This window comes from Equus caballus, chromosome 27 (assembly GCF_041296265.1).
Source record: "Equus caballus isolate H_3958 breed thoroughbred chromosome 27, TB-T2T, whole genome shotgun sequence".
Lineage (NCBI taxonomy): Eukaryota > Metazoa > Chordata > Mammalia > Perissodactyla > Equidae > Equus > Equus caballus.
In genome coordinates, this window is record NC_091710.1 from 36,581,386 (window position 1) to 36,602,021 (window position 20,636).

The window sequence follows — 20,636 nt, forward strand, 5'->3', positions numbered from 1 at the left end:
CAGCTAATGTTATCTTTATCATTGCACAGTTTTCTCCATTAGTGAGTACAGTAAGCACATTTTAACTTGCATTGTAGAGGAAATGTGTTTTTCAGCATATAGTGGCAGTTTACATGCATTAACTTTATTTTGATATTTAACTGTATTGGACTTTGGTGTTTTGCACAAATTTATGAAATTTTATATAAAATTCAATGTAAGTTTTACTTAACCTTTGTGTCTTCCAATGTGGCAGGTATAGAAAATTTTATATGTAAAGTATTAAATATTTAAAAGTGTTTGTTCTGTTAGGGACCGAGTTGTGGCCCTCCTAAATTCATGTGTTGAAGCCACTACCCCCAGTGTGACTGTATTTGGAGATAGGGCCTTCAAGGATGTAATTAAAGTTAAATGAGGTCGTAAGGATGGGGCCCTGATCCAATAGGACTGGTGTCCTCATAAGGCAAAGAGACACCAGGAGCATATGTGCACAAGAAAAAGCCGCATAAGGACACTGCAAAAAGATGGCTGTCTGCAAACCAGGAAGAGAGATCTCACCAGAACCAGTCCTGGCACTTTGATCTTGGACTGCCAGCTTCCAGAACTGTGAGAAAATCAATTTGTATTGTTTTAGCCACCCAGTCTGTGGTGTTGTTACAGCGACCCAAGCAGACTAGTACATTCAATTGTACACAGTCTTCTCCATAGAGCAAGGTATTGAATGGTGGTGTAAGGATGTTAGTTGTCATCACTTTTGTCATGGTTGTGTCATCATCATTGCTAACATTGAATCCTTATGTTCCAAGCACTCTCCCAAGTGCTTCATGTGTATTCTTTCATTTAGCTTCGCAAATACTGTTATCTCCATTTCTCAGATGAGGAAATTAAGGTATGGAGAGGTTAAGTTGCCTGTCCACGTGTACAAATTTAGTGTAAAAGGGAGCTAAAATTTGAGCTCAGCAGTTGGCTCCCAGAGCTCTAGCTCTTAATCCTGCTGTTATCTTGCAGTTATTATTTTTTTATGTTTATCCCTACTTGATCAGTGCCTCTCAAATATAAAACTTACTGCAGTACCCAGAACTGATTAGTCTGGGTATCTTGGTCTATTTTATTTTTCTCACATATTTCTCTCTTTGGCATAATGTTTTACCAGGTCATGGAAAAGCATTTAGTTCTGTAAAGAATCTAGCTCACTAGTTATAAATGGGTCATTACTGAGTATTTTTGCTTATTTGCTTCCAGATTGATTATTCATTCGTCTTTGCCAGTTTCTATTGAATAAGATAAATTCTCTCCTTTTGCCTTCAGTCCCCTTTACCCTTCGTCTTCCCTATTAGTATTCCTCACTTATTTCTTCCCCCATAAATTTATTTTGCCTTGTGGGATGTTTCTTTTTGTTCACCTAGTCAGCAGATAGTGCTGAGCAGTGAGTTGGTGAGAAACACAAATAGTTCTTCCCCGTAAGAAGCTTACAGACTAGGGAGCTAATAATAATAGTAATAATAGTATAATAAAAAAGAAAAACACATACATAAATATGTAATTTCAAATAACCTTATAAAGGAAAATTATAGGACTGTAAGAACCAGTATTATTTCGTGTAGTTTCTAGGTCTCTACAGACTCTCGGGAGGACTGGCCTTAGAGATCATCAGAGGAAGTTCAGTTCCTCACATCCTTGAGGCCTCTCTGCCATGTTAGGAAATACTCATCCAGGTCCAAGCTGTCTGCTAGAGCAGAGGCTTCGAGCCCCAACATCTCCCCTGCTGGGCCTGTACACTAAACGCAGGCACTGACTTGGATTAGTTTCCTTTCGTTTGGGGATCTTTGTTTAGGTACATACTTAGTATATTAAACACATTCATTCTTCACTTGCATAATTCAATATGCTTATTTTTATTAAAACAAAGCCTTTCTTGGTCTTTTTTAAAAACAATAAATATTTAATGGAAACACTCATATTTCAGTTTTCTCCTAACTACTATATAAGAAATAAAATCAAGAAGATACCATGAACACCATGCACCCGACCGTGACTGTTGGTCTCCTTGTTGAGGAAACAGTGTGGTGGGGGTGGGCACTACAGCAAATGGGGAGGGCGAGTTGACTTCAGTGAGAGATACAGTTCGACTCAAGCCCTTGTGAAGAAATGCAGGCTACGTATAGCTAGATCTGTTTTTTCAAGAAGAGACCCAAATAGGAATTTTTATGTGAACTTTCTCCACCTTTAAAATGTTGGCAGCAATTCAGATTAAAAAAACAAAACTGTGGGACAGACTCATCCTACTTTTGTGCTGCATATTGACTATAAGCTGCCAGTATATGACCATATAGATATATTGTTAGATATCATCACTGAATTCTTTTATATACTTTAAACATAATTTATTTTTTTTTAAGTTTGGCATAGATATGAGAGTTGAAGTCCAGATTGTTTTTAATTGAAAAATTTTCTCAAGTTAATTTTGATTCAGCAGAATTCCAAATATAGAAATACTTTGTCTTTTCTAAAACCTAGCCCCTGGCTTAGCAATGAGTTTTCATTTTAAAATTCAAAAATGCATAACAGTTATAGCAGTTAATGATTTTTATGGAGAATTATAATACACAAAAATAGGAAAGTATATATTTTGCTTTATTTGGGAACTACTAAAAGATTTTTAATGCTTATGTTTCCTTTCTCACTAACTATTGAATCATATTTTGTTGACGTACTTATTCTAAATTGATATTTTAAAGCACTGTACTGCCTGAAGATAATGTTAATAACAAGTGTAGAGACTTGGTAATTCCTGGCTTGTTGGGGACTTGTTGGGAAAGTAACTTAAATTATATGTGATTCCCGTGTGATGGCTGATCCTGAAGGTCAGATGACAGGCCAACCAGTTAATGAATGTGGTGTGTTAGAAGGAGCCCTGGACTAGAAATCAGATCTGTGTTGTACCTGCTTTGTGGAGCCTTTGGAAATTTGTGCATTTTAATTAAGATGAAAACTTTGAATTATATGAGTTGTTTTAACTTTAAAATTCTAGCATGTTAAACCTTAGTAGGAATTTTCTGATTGTTCAAATGCAGGGAGTTCCTCCACTGTAATTTTATAGTTACATGTTAGCTGTAGTTATCTCTTGTGCATCCATCAGGGAAACAGACGTGAACAAAGTCTGGAGTGGGAAAAAGCACAGAGAAGAAGGGAACTGGTGACTGTGTGTTTTGTTCAACTTAACCAACATTACTAAATGTCCATAACATGCAAACCCACTGCTGGTACTGCTGGATCTTTACCTTGATGTCACCTGTGATCTAATGTGTGTCTTCATTTGATTTGATTTTGCTTTTCATTCTCATTTTTGGGAAATGCTAAACTGTATGGCAAGTCAGGGTCAAAAATCTCTTGGCCTTTCATTTGAGGTATTTTTCATAATTCCTGGGCAGCAAGGAGTTTATCTATAGAACTTGGGCAGTTCCTCAATGCAAGTTAACTAACACTTGTTTTTAGATGTTATATTGTTAATAAACACCATTTATACTAGGGTAGTATTCTCTTCAGTACACTTTTCAAATGCAATTACCTTTAGAAAGTAATTGTGAGATATAACCATTTTAAGACAGTTGAATTACTAGATTGAACAGAACAAGACTGTGATTGTGGGTTTCTCCTACAGTTTGGTAAATTCAAATTTAGAGCAAAAATGTTGGCTTCTATTATGGTCATCATTTTAAAAAAGTCTTTGCATTTTTAGTAGAGCATTCAGTCTACTTATAATTTGTTTGAAATTAATTCCATAATATATTTATATTTTCATGAAATACCAGTTCTTTTTCTTTAATAACTGCTTAAGAAGAGAAATAGTCCATATACAGCCAAATTACAGTATTTCTATACTTCATTCTTTACAAATATTTCAATATTTCACTTCATTGTTTAATTACAGAATTCTAGAAAGAAAGAGAATGAAATGGCTGATAAAATACAGACGATGCAGCTGAGAATATGAATGATGTATGTTGAATGTGAAGCTTCAGAGAACTTAGCCAAATTCACAAGTTCTTTTTCGTTCAACAGTGCATTAGGATGAATAAAAACAGTGATTAAGCTCTGGAAAGCCACTTGGATTTTCATAATAAATGCTGTCTTTCCAAAATCCGTGCAGACAAAACATATAATGTTAGATTAATGATATATAAGATAATGATATATAAGGATATGTAAGGATTGCTGGGATGATATTTTATTTAGCATTTTTTATCTTATGTTTTATAGCTCAACATGAACTCTGCTCCTACATTCATGCATTTTCCTCCAAAAGGCAGGCCCAAAAGAGCGGATACTTTTGACCTTCAAAGGATTGGATTTGCGGCTGAACAGCTAGCGAAGTGGATTGCTGATAGAACGGATGTTCATGTATGTTTCTGTCCCCCACAGTTTTAATAATAGGCTAATTAGTTTGGTTTGTTAGAGCATTGTACTAAGGCTGCAGGATCTTTTTAAAATTTCTCTACAGAACATTTCTCCTTGCTTAGAGAAAATTGATAGCTATAAGCTATAAGCTGAACGTTGACTCAGGTGAATTTAAATGGTTTTTAGAATAATGGTGCATTGATATTTTAAGAACCATTAAAAAGTACATGAGTTAGGCACAAAGTGATTTCAGAGACTAAAATATATATGGAATATTGTTCAGTGGTATTTGTAATGAAGGAAATTCTAATTAGAAAGCAAGATGTATAATTTTTATCTATTTTTGGGCAAATAAAAATGGGATAATACTCACTATTTATGAGCCATGTGAGAAAATATCACCTCACGTATACTGTTCTTGGGACTAAAAATTGATATCACTGTTCTAATAATATGTGTAATATATATATTTTATGTAATTTAACTTGACAATTCTACTTCTAGGAATCTAACCTAAGTATATAACCAGGGATGATTCAAATACTTAGCCATAGAAATTGTTTTTACTAGCATTCATTTTAATGGAAAAAATTGGAAATAAATCAAATGTCTAAAAATAGGACAATAATTAAATTTACTATAGCAAAGACAGATAATGGTCTGCAAGAGTATTTGACATAGAAAGAAGCTCAAAGTATAACAAGTGATAAAGTAGGTTAGAAAAATAGTATTTATAGTATGATATAGAATTTTATTTTAAAGCGTAAATGTGAGTATAGATATGTAGATATATAGTTTATTCAGCAAGTAAATGAACCAAAATCTTTATGGTGGTTAATGTCTGTGTGGAGGACTATGGCTGCTTTATTCCCTAACCTCACTGGAATTTTCTACAGTGAACAATTTACTTTAAAAGTACATTTACTCTAGAAGTAATACATAAGCATTAATTTTTACCATAAGGTATAAACAGATTTATTCTTAGTCGAGATAGGTGTCTTTCATATAATACCACCATCATTGTAAATGAAATAACATCATAGGTTTTAATGATATTTTGGCGAATAAACTTATTTCCTAACTCTTGTCATTTTTTTTGAAATGTTTTGGCAAATATTCAGCTCTGCAGTGTATCATTTTGTTGGTGCAAGATACTAAGGGTAATTAATTGTCTATTAATTGTTTTAAGAATTACTGAATTTTAATCAAAAATGGTTCTAACCTATTTATCATACTTCCATTTTAAGTTAGTTGATAGATACTTTTGTAAAAAAATTTATTTGGAAAAAATTTCAAAGTTTCACACATGAAAATAGTACCAATGTATACCTTTATCAAGATTCACCTATTCTTAACATTTTATCCCTTTTGCTTTGCCATCCTCATCTCTCCCCCACCCTGTCTTTCTACACACATATTTCATACACACACGTTTGAGTGTGAGTTGCCTTTCCCAAAAAATATATACGGACAGGTTGCATATCAACTTCACAGATTTACATTGATATAATACATTTATCTGAGCTACTATCCATAATCCAATTTGTCAGTTGACCTACTAATATTCTCTAGTAATATTTTCCCACCTTCAGTACAAGATCCAGTCTAGAGTTAGGTATTGTATTTAGTTGACAGGTGTTTCTAGCCTCTCTTAATCTGGAACATTTCCATAGCCTATCTTTGTTCTTTAAAGACAGTGACATTTGAATCCTCTCCCACTTTTTCAATAGAATGATCCCCATATGATTTGCCTGATATTTCCTCATGATTGGATGCTACTTATGCATTCTTGACCACAGTACTACCTCAGCCAGGTTTTGTTCTAATCCCATCTATAGGCACGTGATGTCCGGCTGTCCCTCATCGATGATGTTAATTTTGAACATCTGGTCAAGGTGTTTTCCGTTTCTCCACTGTATAATTAACTGTTGTTTCTTCACGCCCCTCTCCTTTGTAATTAGTAAGCTGTCTGTGTGGAGACACTTTAAGATCATGTTAATATCTTACTTCTCATCAAAATTTTCTCCTAGATTTAGCATCCTTTGGTGATTTTTGCCTGATCCTGATTTTTCCATCATGGTTGCAAAATGGTGATGTTCCAGTTCTAGCATTTGTTCCATATTCCTAGTTTTCCCTCAGCATTCTGGTGTAAGCAAAAGTCCTTTCTTATCTGGCTATATATTTATGCATCACCATTGATATAGACTCATGAATTGTATTTTTTTCTTCAATGGTTTGTAAGTTATTACTATGCTTAAATATTGCTACATTATTAAAATTATTCTAGATTTGGCTAGTAGGAGCCCCTTCATACTGGCTTCTGTGTCCATGTGACATCTCTCCATTATTTTCTTTTAAGCGCTTTCTTACTTTCCTGACATAACAGTATTTTCCAGGCTCATCTTCTATCTACTTGTCTACTGCTGTGTGCTAAATTAGCTGTCTTTCCTCAGAGCCATGGTTTCTTTTAGTGAGGAATGTTATTAGAACCAAGATCTGTATGAAATCATGAGTTCATACCAATTACATCTAATTTTTAAAAACAGCCTTTATGCTTTAACGGACATCATCAAAAAAGTGAAGACAACCCACAGAATAGAAGAAAATATTTGCAAATCATTTACTTATAGTTAGTATATAGATAGGACTCTTACAACTGAATAATAAAAAGATAACCCAGTTAAAAAATGAGTAGAGGATCTGAATAGACATTTCTTCAAAGAAAATATACAAGTGGCCAAAAAGTACAGAAAAGATGCTCAGCATCATTAGTCATTAGAGACATGCAGATCAAACCTACAATGAAATATCACTTCATACCCACTGGGATGGCTAGAATCAATAAGTGAGATAACAAGTATTGGCAAAGAAGTGGAGAAATCAGAACTCTCATACACCGCTGGTGGGAATATAAAATGGTGCAGCCGTGTGAGAAAACAATCTGGCAGTTCCTCAAACCATTAAACATAGTGTTACCATGTGACACAGCACTTCCACTCTCAGGCAGATACCAAAGATAAATGAAAACATATGCCCACACAAAAACTTGAACGTTTATAGCAGCATTATTCATAATAGCTGTAAGATGGAAACAACCCAGATGCTCATCACCTGATTAACGAAGGAACAAATTGTGGTCTATTAGTACAATGGAATATTCAGCCATAAAAAGGAATGCAGCACTGACATGCTACAGCAAGAATGAACCTTGAAAACGTTATGCTAAGTGAAAGAAGCTAGTTACAGAAGACCACATATTTTATGAAAGCCTAGAAAAAGGGAAATCTATAGATATAGAAAGTAGATTAATGGTTGTTTAGGGCTAGAGGGTAAGGGAATAAGAGGGTGATTGCTAAAGGGTTTCCTGTTGATGTGGTTGAGATGTTCTGATACTGACTGCAGTGAGGGGTGCACATATGTGTGAATATACCAAAAACCATTGAATTGTACACCTTGAATGGGTGAATTGTATGGTGTGTGGATTATATCTCAATAAAACTGTTTAAAAAGTCTTTGAACTGTCCCAATTTGGAATAATACAAATATTGCACCCTGCCCTTTACTAGATGATCCCATGTTCCATGGGTGAAACACAGGAGCTCTGGGTTGACTATAGATAATGTTTGCGTATGTTTAACTGTATTTATCTAAAGCAAGTCTTTTTACGTAGCCATGATGTTTTTAAGGCATGTTTTTTTGACTTGTAAAGAGTAAAAGGAGTGGTAGTGCAAGGTATGAAAAGTAGGGTGATACCTTTCTGAATTCTTTGTGTTGAAAATTGGAAGGACTAGGATATGGTCAAGAAAAAAATATAGTTTTTTTCACCTTAAAAATTTTCATTGCATTTTTCAGATTCGAGTCTTCAGACCACCCAACTATTCCGGCACCATTGCTTTGGCCTTGTTAGTGTCACTTGTTGGTGGTTTGCTCTATTTAAGAAGGAACAACTTGGAATTCATCTATAACAAGACTGGTTGGGCCATGGTGTCTCTGGTATGTTATCACATTGTACTTTTTCCCCCCCTTTTCTTTGTGTAATAGTATAAGTTATATAATATTAACAAAATGGGCCAGGTTATTACTGTAATGGAAATAGAGTCTGAATAATTTTTGAAAAAGAACAAAGTTAGAAGACTACCTGATTTTAAGGCTTATTACAAAGATACCGTTAATTGAGATATTGTGAATTTGGCGTAGGATAGACATATAGATCAGTGAACAGAATAGAGTCCAGAAGTATATGCTCACATATATGGTTGTTGATTTTCAACAAAGGTGTCAAAGTGATTCAATGAGAAAAGCATAGTCTTTCCCAAACGGTGCTGGAATAATTGAACATCTTTATGTAAATGATGAACCACAACCCTTATCTCATATCACGTATAAAAATTACTCAAAATGTGCTATAGCTCCATATATAAGAGCTAAAATTATAAATCTTCTGGAAGAACACAGAAAACTTTTGTGGTACAAAAAGTATGAACCATGGAAGCAAAAAAAGATAAATTGGACTTCATCAAGATTAAAAAATTCTGGTCTTCAAAAGATACTGTTATGAGAATGAAAAGACAATCCATAGACTAAGAAAATATTTCGAAAATGTATAGGGGACATGTATCTAGAATATGTAAAGAATTTATTGGTACTCAATTAGAAGACAGAAATGATGGTTTTAGAAAATGGACAATCTGTTTCTAGGTAAGACGGCATATGTACATGCCAACCTTTCTCTCCCACTGACACAACTATAAACCCTGGAGAGAATGCAAGGCTCAGGTATTTGATCTTTCTGAATGACATCTAATTAGGAGATGTGGAGGGCTATTAATTTTTTATTTACTATTTTGGTTTTCCTTGACTTGAATTCAGTGCAGCTTGAAACTTGGAAATGAGCACTGTGGAGCAGAGAGAGAGAGATCTAGGAGATACTTCTAGTTCTGGCTTATAGAGCAGAAAAGGGAATCTATAAAGCTCAGGGAGAGGAGGGGAGATTCCTCAGCTTTTCTCCTATTCTTTCATTGCAGTGCTCAGGTAATCCTGCAGCAGGACAGTAGAGGGAGTGACAGCAGCTGGCAGAGGGGAGCTGTAGGAGCCAGAACTCTTAGAGAGGGGAACCTTCCTCTCTATTCAATGGAGCCGTGTCTCCAAGGGAAAGGGGCCATGCCCTGCTTTTTTTTGTTGTAGTTCTTTTTCTGTCCCCTGGCTGCTGTTGTGTCATTGTAGAAGGAGAGATTTTCAAGCTAGAGGGAAAACAGGATCTCTTGGGAAACAGAAAATACTAGTGAGATATTAGAGAATGAGTAACTCTGGAAAGTGATGCCGTAAAACTGTTTTTGAACTCCTGGGCTCACCCCTGACCTGCACATGTGTGGGCCTGATCCTAATTAGCATTCTAAAGCTGTTGGTTACTGAACTAAAGGACAAAATTCTGCCCATATCCCAGACTGGTCACTAGGTGGCACTCATAAGGACCAGATCTGAATAACAACACTGCAGTCTTTGAAAATTTAGTTGACATTGGAACTAAGCCTCTTGAAGAGATTAGAACTCAACCCCTGTATCTAATGAGGTTAAGTGTCTGCTAAAATAAAAGTATGAACACTCTCCATAGGATTTAAATAAGATGCAGAGTCACATTTAATGTAATAGTTGAAATATTCAGGATAAAATCCACAATCACTTGGTTTACAAAGAACCACAAAAACTTGACTTACTTGAGAAAAGAGAATCATCAGATGCTCACTACGAGATGGCAGATGTTAAAATTATCTGACAAAGACTGTAAAACAGCTATTATAAAAATGCTCAAATGAGCAATCATAAACATTCTTGAAACAAAATTTAAAATAGAAAGTATCAGAAAAAAATAGAAGATATAACAAAGAATGAAATGGAAATTTTAGACAATCTTCCTAAGATTGTCAAAATTGTATGGCTGATTCAAGAAGCTGAGTGAACCCCAAATAAGATAAAGCCCCAAAATCCACTTCCAGATACATCATAATCAAACTAAAACAAATTAAAAAAAAATCTTTGAAACAGGTAGGAAAAATCTATGCATTACCGATAGGGAACAACAATTTAAATGACTGCATATTTCTTATCAGAAATTATGGAGGGCAGGAGAAAGTGGCATAACATTTTTATAATTTTGAAAAAAAATGTCAATCCAGAATTCTGTCTTCAGTAAAAGTATTCTTCAGGAATGCAGGTGAAATAAAGACATTCTTGGATAAAGAAAATAGAATGAGAGAGAGAGAAAAAGAAAGAAAGAAAAAAACCTAATTAGTGAAGGAAATTCTTTATACAGAAGGAAAGTGATACGAGAAGAAAAGCAGAAATAAAATAACACAGTTTAAATATCTGGATGAATATAATAGACTATTCTACTTCTCTTGAGATTTAAAAATGTGTTTGTAAATTGAAAACAAGAAATAGAACACTTTTTGACAGGGTGTTCAATATATATAAATGTAATATGTAACACAACTGTGAGGGGAAAGTAAGGGGACCTATACAGTTGTAAAGGATTTCTTCCAATTGAAGTGGTAAAATATTGATTCTGAATAGACTGGAAAATTAAGTATGTATTTTATAATCCCTAGTGTGACTACTATAAAAGATAAGATATACACAATGGAATATTATTCAGCCATAAATAGAATGAAATCTCACCATTTGTGACAACATGGACAGATCTAGAGAGTATAATGCTGAGGGAAATAAGTCAGACAATATGACAAAGACAATATGAACAAAGGATTTAGCACTATATCTGCACGTATCTATTATAAGAAAATAATTTGCAAACGAAAGCAATGTTTCCCTACAGATAAAGAAAACTTACCAGAGAAGTGTTGCCACAAAGTTCAGTGAAATTATAAAAATCACTCTAGTATGGACAACAAAATAGTTACAGCTACCAAGAAAGACCATAAGGCCAAATATGATAATGTAAGAGGAGATGGCCAGAAAATAGGAGGAGGTGACATGGCATATGGCAAATCTTGCTTATGAACATAGAATCACATTGTTCTTTTAAAAAAGTACTACCAACCAAATTCAGCTGTGTATAAAACAGCAAAAGTCAGATTGTAGAAACGGTTGGTTCAGCATTAGGGGAAGTATAAATTAATTGAAAACTAACACATTAATGGTTTAAAGGAGAAATACTATGTGACGGTGTCATTAGATGCCACAGAAATTAGTTAAAATTCGTCATTCATGATTTTAAAAAGTTAACAAACTGAATACAAGTAAACTTTCTTAATTAGGTAAAGGGTATCTTAAAATATTTAGCAAATATCTTACTTAGTAGTGATAATTTAAAATGATGCCTACAGTCACCTGCTGTTCATCGTTTTACTAATGGTCTTAGTCAAAGCATTAAGAACAGAAAAAGAAATACAAAGAGTAAAAAAGTGTAAAAGAAGAGACAGGTCATTGTTTACTTATGATATGATTTACCCATGGTATGATTGTCCACACAGAAAATTCATCACAATTCATGGAGAACCAGTAATAAAATTAATACTGGAGTTGAACGCTTTTTCTGAATTCAAGGTCAATGTCCAAAAATCATTAGAACTTTTATACAGTAAACAATTTAGATATATAATTGAAAATAAAATCTCTTTCACAATAGGAAGAAAAAATGTACGATACTTAAAAATAAATCTAAAAAAGGTGTATAAAATATTTACAATAGAATATGAAAATTCAAACTATATGTATAATATATATGTATATATTTACAGCTAATTGTCAGTTTGTTCCTTTTTCTTTCTTTCAATAGCTCTTCATCTTTCCATTTTTATTTTCAACAGAGAATCAGTGCTGTTTATGACTGAGTTAGATGTGATAGGACAGACTAAGAAGCAGCCCAGGCAAGTTGCCTTATAGTATCTATCTTCTGCAGAAATAGCTAGAGTCTAGAAATTCAAACAGAACCTCCGTGGCTTTCTGGTAGATAGAGGAAATATAAATTTAAAATTTGGATTTTGAAAAGTAAGGAAGATAAGACATTTTAAGGAAAGTTTCTTAGTAGTATTTTCTCACTTTTGATAGTTGAGTTAAAATAGATGGATTAGTTATGCTCTAATGTAGTTGGATACTATTGTGATCTCAAGCATCTTCATTGTTAAGTTTGAAAGTGTTTTGGTTTTGCTCAGGCTAGTTTTCAAGTTGATTCATTCCATAAAGTTACCATAAAGTTTCATTCCATAAAGTAAAGGTTTCTTGGTAAAAATATAGGCCCTCTTTCAAGTGTTGTTGGAAGGTTAAAACTCCGTCAGTATTTAAACATTAATATCATACCAAATCCTGCCACTGTTTCAGTCTACCAAAAAACTGATGTAATCTCTCCGAGTTCAGCTTAAATGACATTCACCTTCGTTATTCTCTCTCGAAGAAGAAGAAGAAGAAGAGCCCCAGAATTATTGTTGTAAGCTAGAAATAATCGGTATTACTATTTACTGTGTCTCTTCCTTCTTTGGGGTATGATTTATATACTCATTCCTTACAAGAAATCTGAAAAGGAATTTGCATCATCCTCATTTTACAAACAAGGAAACTAAGATTCAGTGAACTCAATTTGCGGAAGCTCACATAGCTAGAAAATGATTAACTGAGAGTAGATCCCACATGCGTCTGACTTCAAGTTCCATATTCTTTTCACAATGCTGGGCTTCTCTAAATCTGGGCACATCTCTCATATGTTGGATGTTTAACCCAGTGGATGCAATGAACCATTATAATTGCAAATAAATGCCTAAGAACATTTATATGCTGCATAAATGTTAAATACTTCAGTGGATCAATTTTCTTGCACCGTCTGCCATCATGCAGATCTTTTTTTCTATTTTGAATCTTTCAAAGCTAATTAACTTGGCATAGCAGAAGATATTCTAACATTCACAAACACATACTTGAGAAGGAAATCTTGGCAGGTATGCCTGCTTCCCAATAGCAGCCTTTTAGATGTCAATAACAGGCTGCAGAGAACAGACATATTTTCAAACAATATGTTTTAAAACTCTACTCTGATGATAAAATGTTGAACTAAAAAAACTCCTCTTGAAACACTTTTCTGCATCTCTCTATGCTTTTCTCATTAATACAGAGATATACAAACTTGTAATGTCTTTTTCTTATTGTTGATGGATTTTGGAAACTATTTAAATCATTTAAACAATAGGGTCAGTACAGTCATGCATCGCTTGATGACAGAGAAATGCTCTGAGAGATGCATGGTTAGGCCATTTATGTTGTGTGAAAATAGTAGAGTGTACTTACACAAACCTACTACACATCTAAGCTATGTGGTACTAGTGTCATGGGACCACCATTGTGTATATGATCTGGTGACCGAAATGTCGTTATACAGTGCATGACTGTATATAATTTGAATATTCTTTACTATTTTCCACCTGATAGCCACCATTATCACCATCACCAAACTTGATTCTTTGTTTATAAGAAAGGCTATTTTTAAGTGAAAAACTGAGTTTGTTCATTTTCAGTCTTTCTTATCCTATTCTTGAGATATTCCTACAAAGGTGAGGCGATCCAAAATGCTGACCCATTTATTCAGATTCTCAAATATTTGTCTATTTAAGACAACCAAGATACCATTTTCCTTTGGAAATGAGAATATATTTTTTAGTAATTGTTGGCAAAATATTGTCATCTGATTTGTAGAAACTCTAATGAAGGCCTTAGATTGCACAGTACAAGGAAAATTAAATAAAAATAGTTAATTATACAAATATTATAGTAATTAATAGTAATTAATTATACATTACAAAAAATAATAATTATACATTACTTCAGTAACACAAAAAATGTAGGCAAAAGAATAATTAATGAGGAAAAAAAATCTCTGCATGCTCACTTCTTAGTAAAGAACAAGTCTGTGTACAATTAGCAGTTGTGTCTTTTTACCATTGAACCTATGCAAAAGTACCTCCCAGGCGATTGCTTAGTGATATGAGTCCTTAGTTCGGGGTAGACTGTATTCTATGCCCGGTATTTTTTTCTTTTTCATCCTTGCATTCATGTTATTATGTAAGACTCACAGGTAGGATGAGAATGAAGTGTATGCTGGGAGAGGAAGCTATTCATAGTGCTTTAGGGTGTAGGATAGAGACAGAAAGCTTGCAATTTCCTGACACAGAAGAAGTAAGATAGGCAAATATTAAAACATATGTAGATATTAGACCTTCCTGGTTCTGAGTTAAAAAAATAGGTAAAGTAATATTCATAAGTTCCTCTCGGTCTTATGCTTCCCAGGGGACAAAATGCTTGTTGTTTGTGTATGGAGCTGAATATGCATTGGTTCTAGTTCCACTCCACTTTCCCTTCCCCCACCCCCTAAAGATAGAGGATGATGGACAATAAGCATACATATTACTGGTTTATGGTGAGTTTAAAGTAGAATGGTTGAGTAAAATGTTGAACTACGCTGGTACATAACTTTAGGAGTGTAGGATAGATATATAGTTTATGGTTTCCGGAAAGAATTGTTAACTTGCAATATCAAAATGAGTTAAAATGTTATTTTTTGTAGCCCATAATGCAGATCTTTACGGCCACCTAAAGCTCTTCATAGATGGCTGTCATTTCAAATCAGAAATATTAGTGTGATGAGTAGTTACATTCGTTTCAAACACAAAAACGTCCTAAGGATCTGAGATCAAACACTTGAAAGATAAACATGATTTAAAAAATCTAATAACCCAAACTTATTATCACAGTAAATCTCAGTAGGATAGAAGCTGCTTTCTGCCTTTTAACACTGACGATCCACACTGTGGGGTGATTCACAGACCTTAATGTTTGCTCTGTCTCAAAGAAATTATATCAGTTTAATTACGTAAGTTTTGTGGAAAACTTAAAAGCTTGAGATTAATGGGTATTAGACAATTTTCATATCCATGAAAGGTTCTTTGTCTACACATTGTGGTGTATCAGTAGAAATGTATTTCTTGTGACCATTCAAAACCGTGAGGTAATTCTGACTTTAAATGGAGTGGAATGAACTCCTTTTTCTTCCTAATTTACTTGAATAAAATTGTGCAACCTTTCGCATCATACAGATACTATCTCTGTGGTTGATTATTTTGTCTCTTTACAAGTGAGAATCGGATAATTGCTGATAGTATTGTTTCCAGTGAAGCAGCTGTTGTTTTTAGATAACTCCAAACAGTTTTTTCCATCAGGAAATTGAGTCTTTTGGCCATTTGAATATAGGTGTGTCTCTTTGCAGATAGGTAATTTCTATATATAGCCTAATGTATATTTTTGTTTGTGTTGAGTTATGGCAACAATGTAATGAAATTAATTAATATATTTTTAGGATATACTTTTCTTAATAAATTCACCTCTTAATTTTCTGTAATGAGGACAGGCAATGGCCTCAATAACTCAAAGGACATTTTATTTATTTAGTTAGTTAGTTTTTGGTGAGGAAGATTCACACTGAACTAACATCTGTTGCCAATACTCTTCTCTTTTTTGGCTTGAGGAAGATTAGCCCTAAGCTAACATCTGTGGCAGTCTTCCTCTATTTTGTATGTGGGTTGCTGCAACAGCATGGCTGACGAGTGGTGTAGGTGTGTGCCTGAGATGCGAACCTGTGAACCTAGGCCACCAAAGTGGAGTGTGCAGGACTTAATCACTATGCCACAGGGCTGGCCCTCAAAAAACATTTTAAAACTGCTCCTACATGCATGGACCTGCCATTTTTTTTTTTTTTTGCATTTGAATGTGGTTGCTTGGATCTTTTGCTTATTATAAAGTCACAATTAACTAAGCCTTATTGTGAAGACCCAGTACATGGAGTGGCTGGCTAGCTTCTATACTCCTTGCCACTGCTTAGCTTCTTAATTCACCTCAATAGTGGTTATAATCAGTATTTGTTGAAACAGTTATCTTTAATGTATAATTCCTTTCCATGGAATTAAATATTTATTCTTGAGTCTTTTCTTAATAGCAGAAAGGACCATAAAGATACTTTTCATGTTTTTTCTTACAAAGGCAGTATATAGATTAAGTGATATGAAATAATGATAGTGTTCAAGTATAATATAGTATTATAAATTTGCTAAAATAATTCACTTGTGAATGGTAAAAATGAATAGTGTAGGGGCTGGCCCTGTGGCTGAGTGGTTAAGTTCATGCACTCCTCTTGGCGGCCCAGGGTTTCGCTTGTTTGGATCCTGGGCATGGACATGGCACCACTCATTAGGCCATGTTGAGGCAGTATCCCACATGCCACAACTAGAAGGACCCACAAACTAGAATATACAACTATGTACTGGGGGGATTTGGGGAGAAAAAGCAGAAAAAAAAGTGAATAGTATATGAATTCCCTGATATGACTGTCTGCTGTTACTCTGGTCATTTACACGACCTTTTTTTTAAGTAAATAAATAAGTCATTAAATTATTCATAATACCGTAACATTGTATTTTAAAGACATGGAATACACAAAGGATTGTGTAAAATCTGCTTAGAATATTTAATCTTTTTCTGTACAGCCAGTATTTAATTTTTCACTTTCACTAACAGCTTATTTAGAACTCAAGTATTTAAGATATCTTAAAATTAACTCTTGATCGTACTTAAATTTTGTGCTTTACAGAAGAAAACTGAAATTTTTGATTTAAAGAGCTATATCAACTGCATAGTGCAAATATAGGAAATAAATTTAAATCCAACAGAGTTGAAAGCATGTAATGATTTGTTTCTTTCTTTTCTTTTTTTTTTAATATAATGTGAAACCATGTTTCCCCAAACTAGATCTTCTGTGAAACCTCGTTGTGTAGAACAGTTAAAAGCTCTCTTACTGTAGTTGGAGTGTTGCATCAACACATTGTTCCTCTGGACGACTGTAGAGTCTGAGGAGCTCATTTTGAAAAAGAAGCAAGGGAGATACTTAGAGGAGGACACCTTCGGGCCAGTGGAGTTCTTAGTTCAATACAGGGCTATGGAAACCTTAGATGAGAGAAAGATACCGTGTGGTTGCATTCAGTTCAGTGTTTATTGAATGCCTGCCTGTTATGTAAATACTGGAAGTAAGTATTCTCGCTTACAATGAGGTAGGGATTTGTATCTGTTTTGTATCCTTAGTGCTTAGAATTGTGCCTCGCATATAGAAAGTGGTCCCTAAATATTTGTTGAATGAGTGGAAGTTAAATGGATCAAACAGTTAGGTTTAGGAAACTGACAAACATGGTTGTTATTTTCACTGGTGTTTATGGCCTTGCAGGCCATGGTTGGGACTAGCACCTATTTTTTTTTCTGGGAAACTTACTTACATTGCAGTCAGTTTTAGAATAAAGATTTATGTTTTGGTACATTCTCCTTTTCTCTGTTTATTCATGTTTATCCATTTATTGACCATTCAACAACAGTTTGAAAGCCTACTATGTATGTACTAAGAACTGTGAAGAACCCTGTGGCGATAAAAAGATAGGACAAGGTAAAAATACTGGGACATAGTCCCTGCCCTCTGGGACGTTACTTGTATAGTGAGGAATCTAAGTCAGATATGTACATCAATAGAATGCAAATGCTGTAACATATGTCCAAAATCCTAGTTTTCTACGATGGTACTATGTTTATGACTTTCAAGGAAAATGCAAATGTAGAAACCAAAATACTTTCCAAAGGGACTACCTTTAAAGGTGGTCTTTGATTATTAACTGCAGCAAATATCTGAGTAGTTTTTTTTCTTGTTGCAAAGCATTACTCTTGTGTTTAACTTTTGGCCTGAAGCCAGTGCTCAAAAAGAATAGTTTCTCTTATTATATGAAACTTCAGACACCTGAGTGTATTGTTGATTGTGCTTCATCGTGCTAAGTTGTATTTGCATTCAGTATTTCTTCTTCCATTTCAGCTTGGGATCCTTCCACTTCAGTTTATGCTACCGTAGTTTCTTGGCTATTTTAGTGTTAAAGAATTATAGAATAGGAATAGTGAGACTTAGAGAGATTCTGACTAGTTAAATGAAGAGCCAACCAGAACATGGGTCTGTTGGCTATTCCTCCATTGTTCAATGTCAAATTAGATGGCTTCCAATTTAGTAAATGGGTCACACCTGCCTTCTTGAGTAACTTTATTCATATTTTCATGGGTTGTTGAATATCATGAAAATATACTTCTCTGACAAAAGTGAGTATTGTAGGATTATAAAAACAAAGGAATAAAAATGTTAGGAAATTTATATGCCAGGTAAATACTGACATTTGACTTTTGCTTTCAGATGAGGTGGGTAGCTAGATGCAGACAAGTGCTTCTGTTTAGGATAACCTTTTTTTTTTCTTGCGGAAGATTAGCCCTGAGCTAACATCTGCCTCCAATCCTCCTCTTTTTGCTGAGGAAGACTGGCCCAGACCGAGCTAACCATCTTCCTCTACTGTATATGTGGGACGCCTACCACAGCTTGGCTTGCCAGGCAGTGCCATGTCTGCACCTGGGATCTGAACCGGCAAACCCAGGGCTGCGGAAGCAGAACGTGCACACTTAACCGCTGTGCCACAGGGCTGGCCCCTAGAATAATTTAAACAGTTAACTTAAGTATATGAATCGTCTGTTTGAGCAGTGGAGAGCTGCTGAGGTCATGAGAACTAAAGAGGCTTAGACTCTGGTAAAGAAAGCACCTAGAAGAGGTCAGTTGGCTTCTTCAGCCACTTTTACCCTGAGGATAATTGTTGATTTTGGGAAGAGTTGAAAATCCAGTGCAGTTCTCAGCAAAGGGCTACTGTGGAGATAGAGAAAAATAAGCAGAGCTTTTGGTTGAAACTCCGTGAGTCTCAAGGATACTTCAGAAGTTTGCGGAGGGGGAATGGCTAAAAGCCCTAAGCAGAAGGTCTGAAAAGCAGAGTAGAGTAATTGACAAGCTTGTGAATTAAAAGTTACAGTTTGGGACTCACCAGACTCTTATTGGAAAACCTTCACTGTCTGAGGTCAGCGAGAGGTCGATTGAGCCTTATCAGGGCCATAACCCATCCATGACTCAGTCAGTACATTCCTCCATTGGACTAAGGTGGTCACATCTTACTAATAAACTTGACAATATCAAAGAAATTGGGCAACCTTAAACCCATACACTAGCATAAGAAGAAAGAGAGAGTCAGCATACTCCAATTTCTGTTAAAGTAATTGAATCCATTGTTAAAACACAAAGAAAGTGGTTAATTCTTCCAAACATTTAAGAATTAATACTAATCTTATACAAACTCTTTCAGTGAATAGAAAGAGGAAATGCCTCCTAGCTTTTTTTGAAGCAAGAACAACTTTGATTCTAAAATCTGACAGAGATGTTTAAAAATAGAAAAATGATAGGCCAATCTCTTTCATAAATATAGATGCAATTATTCTAAACAAAATATTGGAAATTGCAGACAGTGATAAATAAAAATAATACAACATTATCAAGTGGAGTTTATTTGCGTAATGCAAAGGTGGTTTAGTATGTGAAAATTTATCAGCATCATTCTCTACACTAACAGGTAAAGAGAAAAAAAATCTCATGCTCATTTTAATATATGCATATGAGCACTTAATAGATTCAGTGCCCGTTAGTGAATAAAAGAAAACTAAATAGAGGGGAGCTTCCTTAATCTGATAAAGAAGCCTGCTGTAAACATCATATTTTATGACTTATTGAAAACCCTAGGATGAGAAATAATACAAAATGTTTTTTCTTGAATATTGTACTGGGGACCCTGGGCAGTGCATTAAAGCAAACAAAACAGAAAAAGAAACAGAAACACTCACATGAGGAAAAAATAAAACTGACGTCACTGGCAGATGATTTGGTTGTTTACATTAAAAAAAGTTAGACTTAATAAGTAAATTCAGCAAGGTTGATGAACAAGTATACAGTCAACATACAAAAATCAATTGTATTCTGCGTACCATCAACACACAAAATGAAAATGAAATTTAAAAAATCATACATTAGCATAGAATCAAAAATACTCATGAGTGAGTCTAACAAAAGATATGCAAAACGTCTACTCTGAAAACTACCAGACATTCAAAGAATTTTTAAGAAGACAGACAAATGGCAGATATAATGCGTTCATGGATTGGAAGACTCGACATTGTAATGATGTCCATTTTGAACTTGGACAAACTCTCAGATTTTTTAATGGCAATTGACAGAGTTTCTAGAATTTTTATGAAAATGAGAAGAGTGAAGAATAGAATAATCAAGACAATACGGAAGAAAGGGAACAATAGTAGAGAAT

At 34.5% G+C, this 20,636-nt stretch overlaps 1 protein-coding gene across 6 annotated transcripts in view; it reads left to right on the forward strand.

Annotated features, from left to right (window-relative positions):
- TUSC3 (tumor suppressor candidate 3) overlaps positions 1-20,636 on the forward strand; it is a 223,681-nt gene that overhangs the window by 113,931 nt on the left and 89,114 nt on the right. For all 6 annotated transcript variants that reach the window (XR_011433379.1, XR_011433380.1, XM_005606357.4 and 3 more), the window contains 2 exons: positions 4,240-4,380; positions 8,230-8,370. Coding sequence is in view for 4 of the 6 variants with exons in the window: in XM_005606357.4 (XP_005606414.1) it covers positions 4,240-4,380; positions 8,230-8,370 (282 nt within the window). In the remaining 2 variants the exon portion in view is untranslated. The remainder of the gene's footprint in view (positions 1-4,239; positions 4,381-8,229; positions 8,371-20,636) is intronic.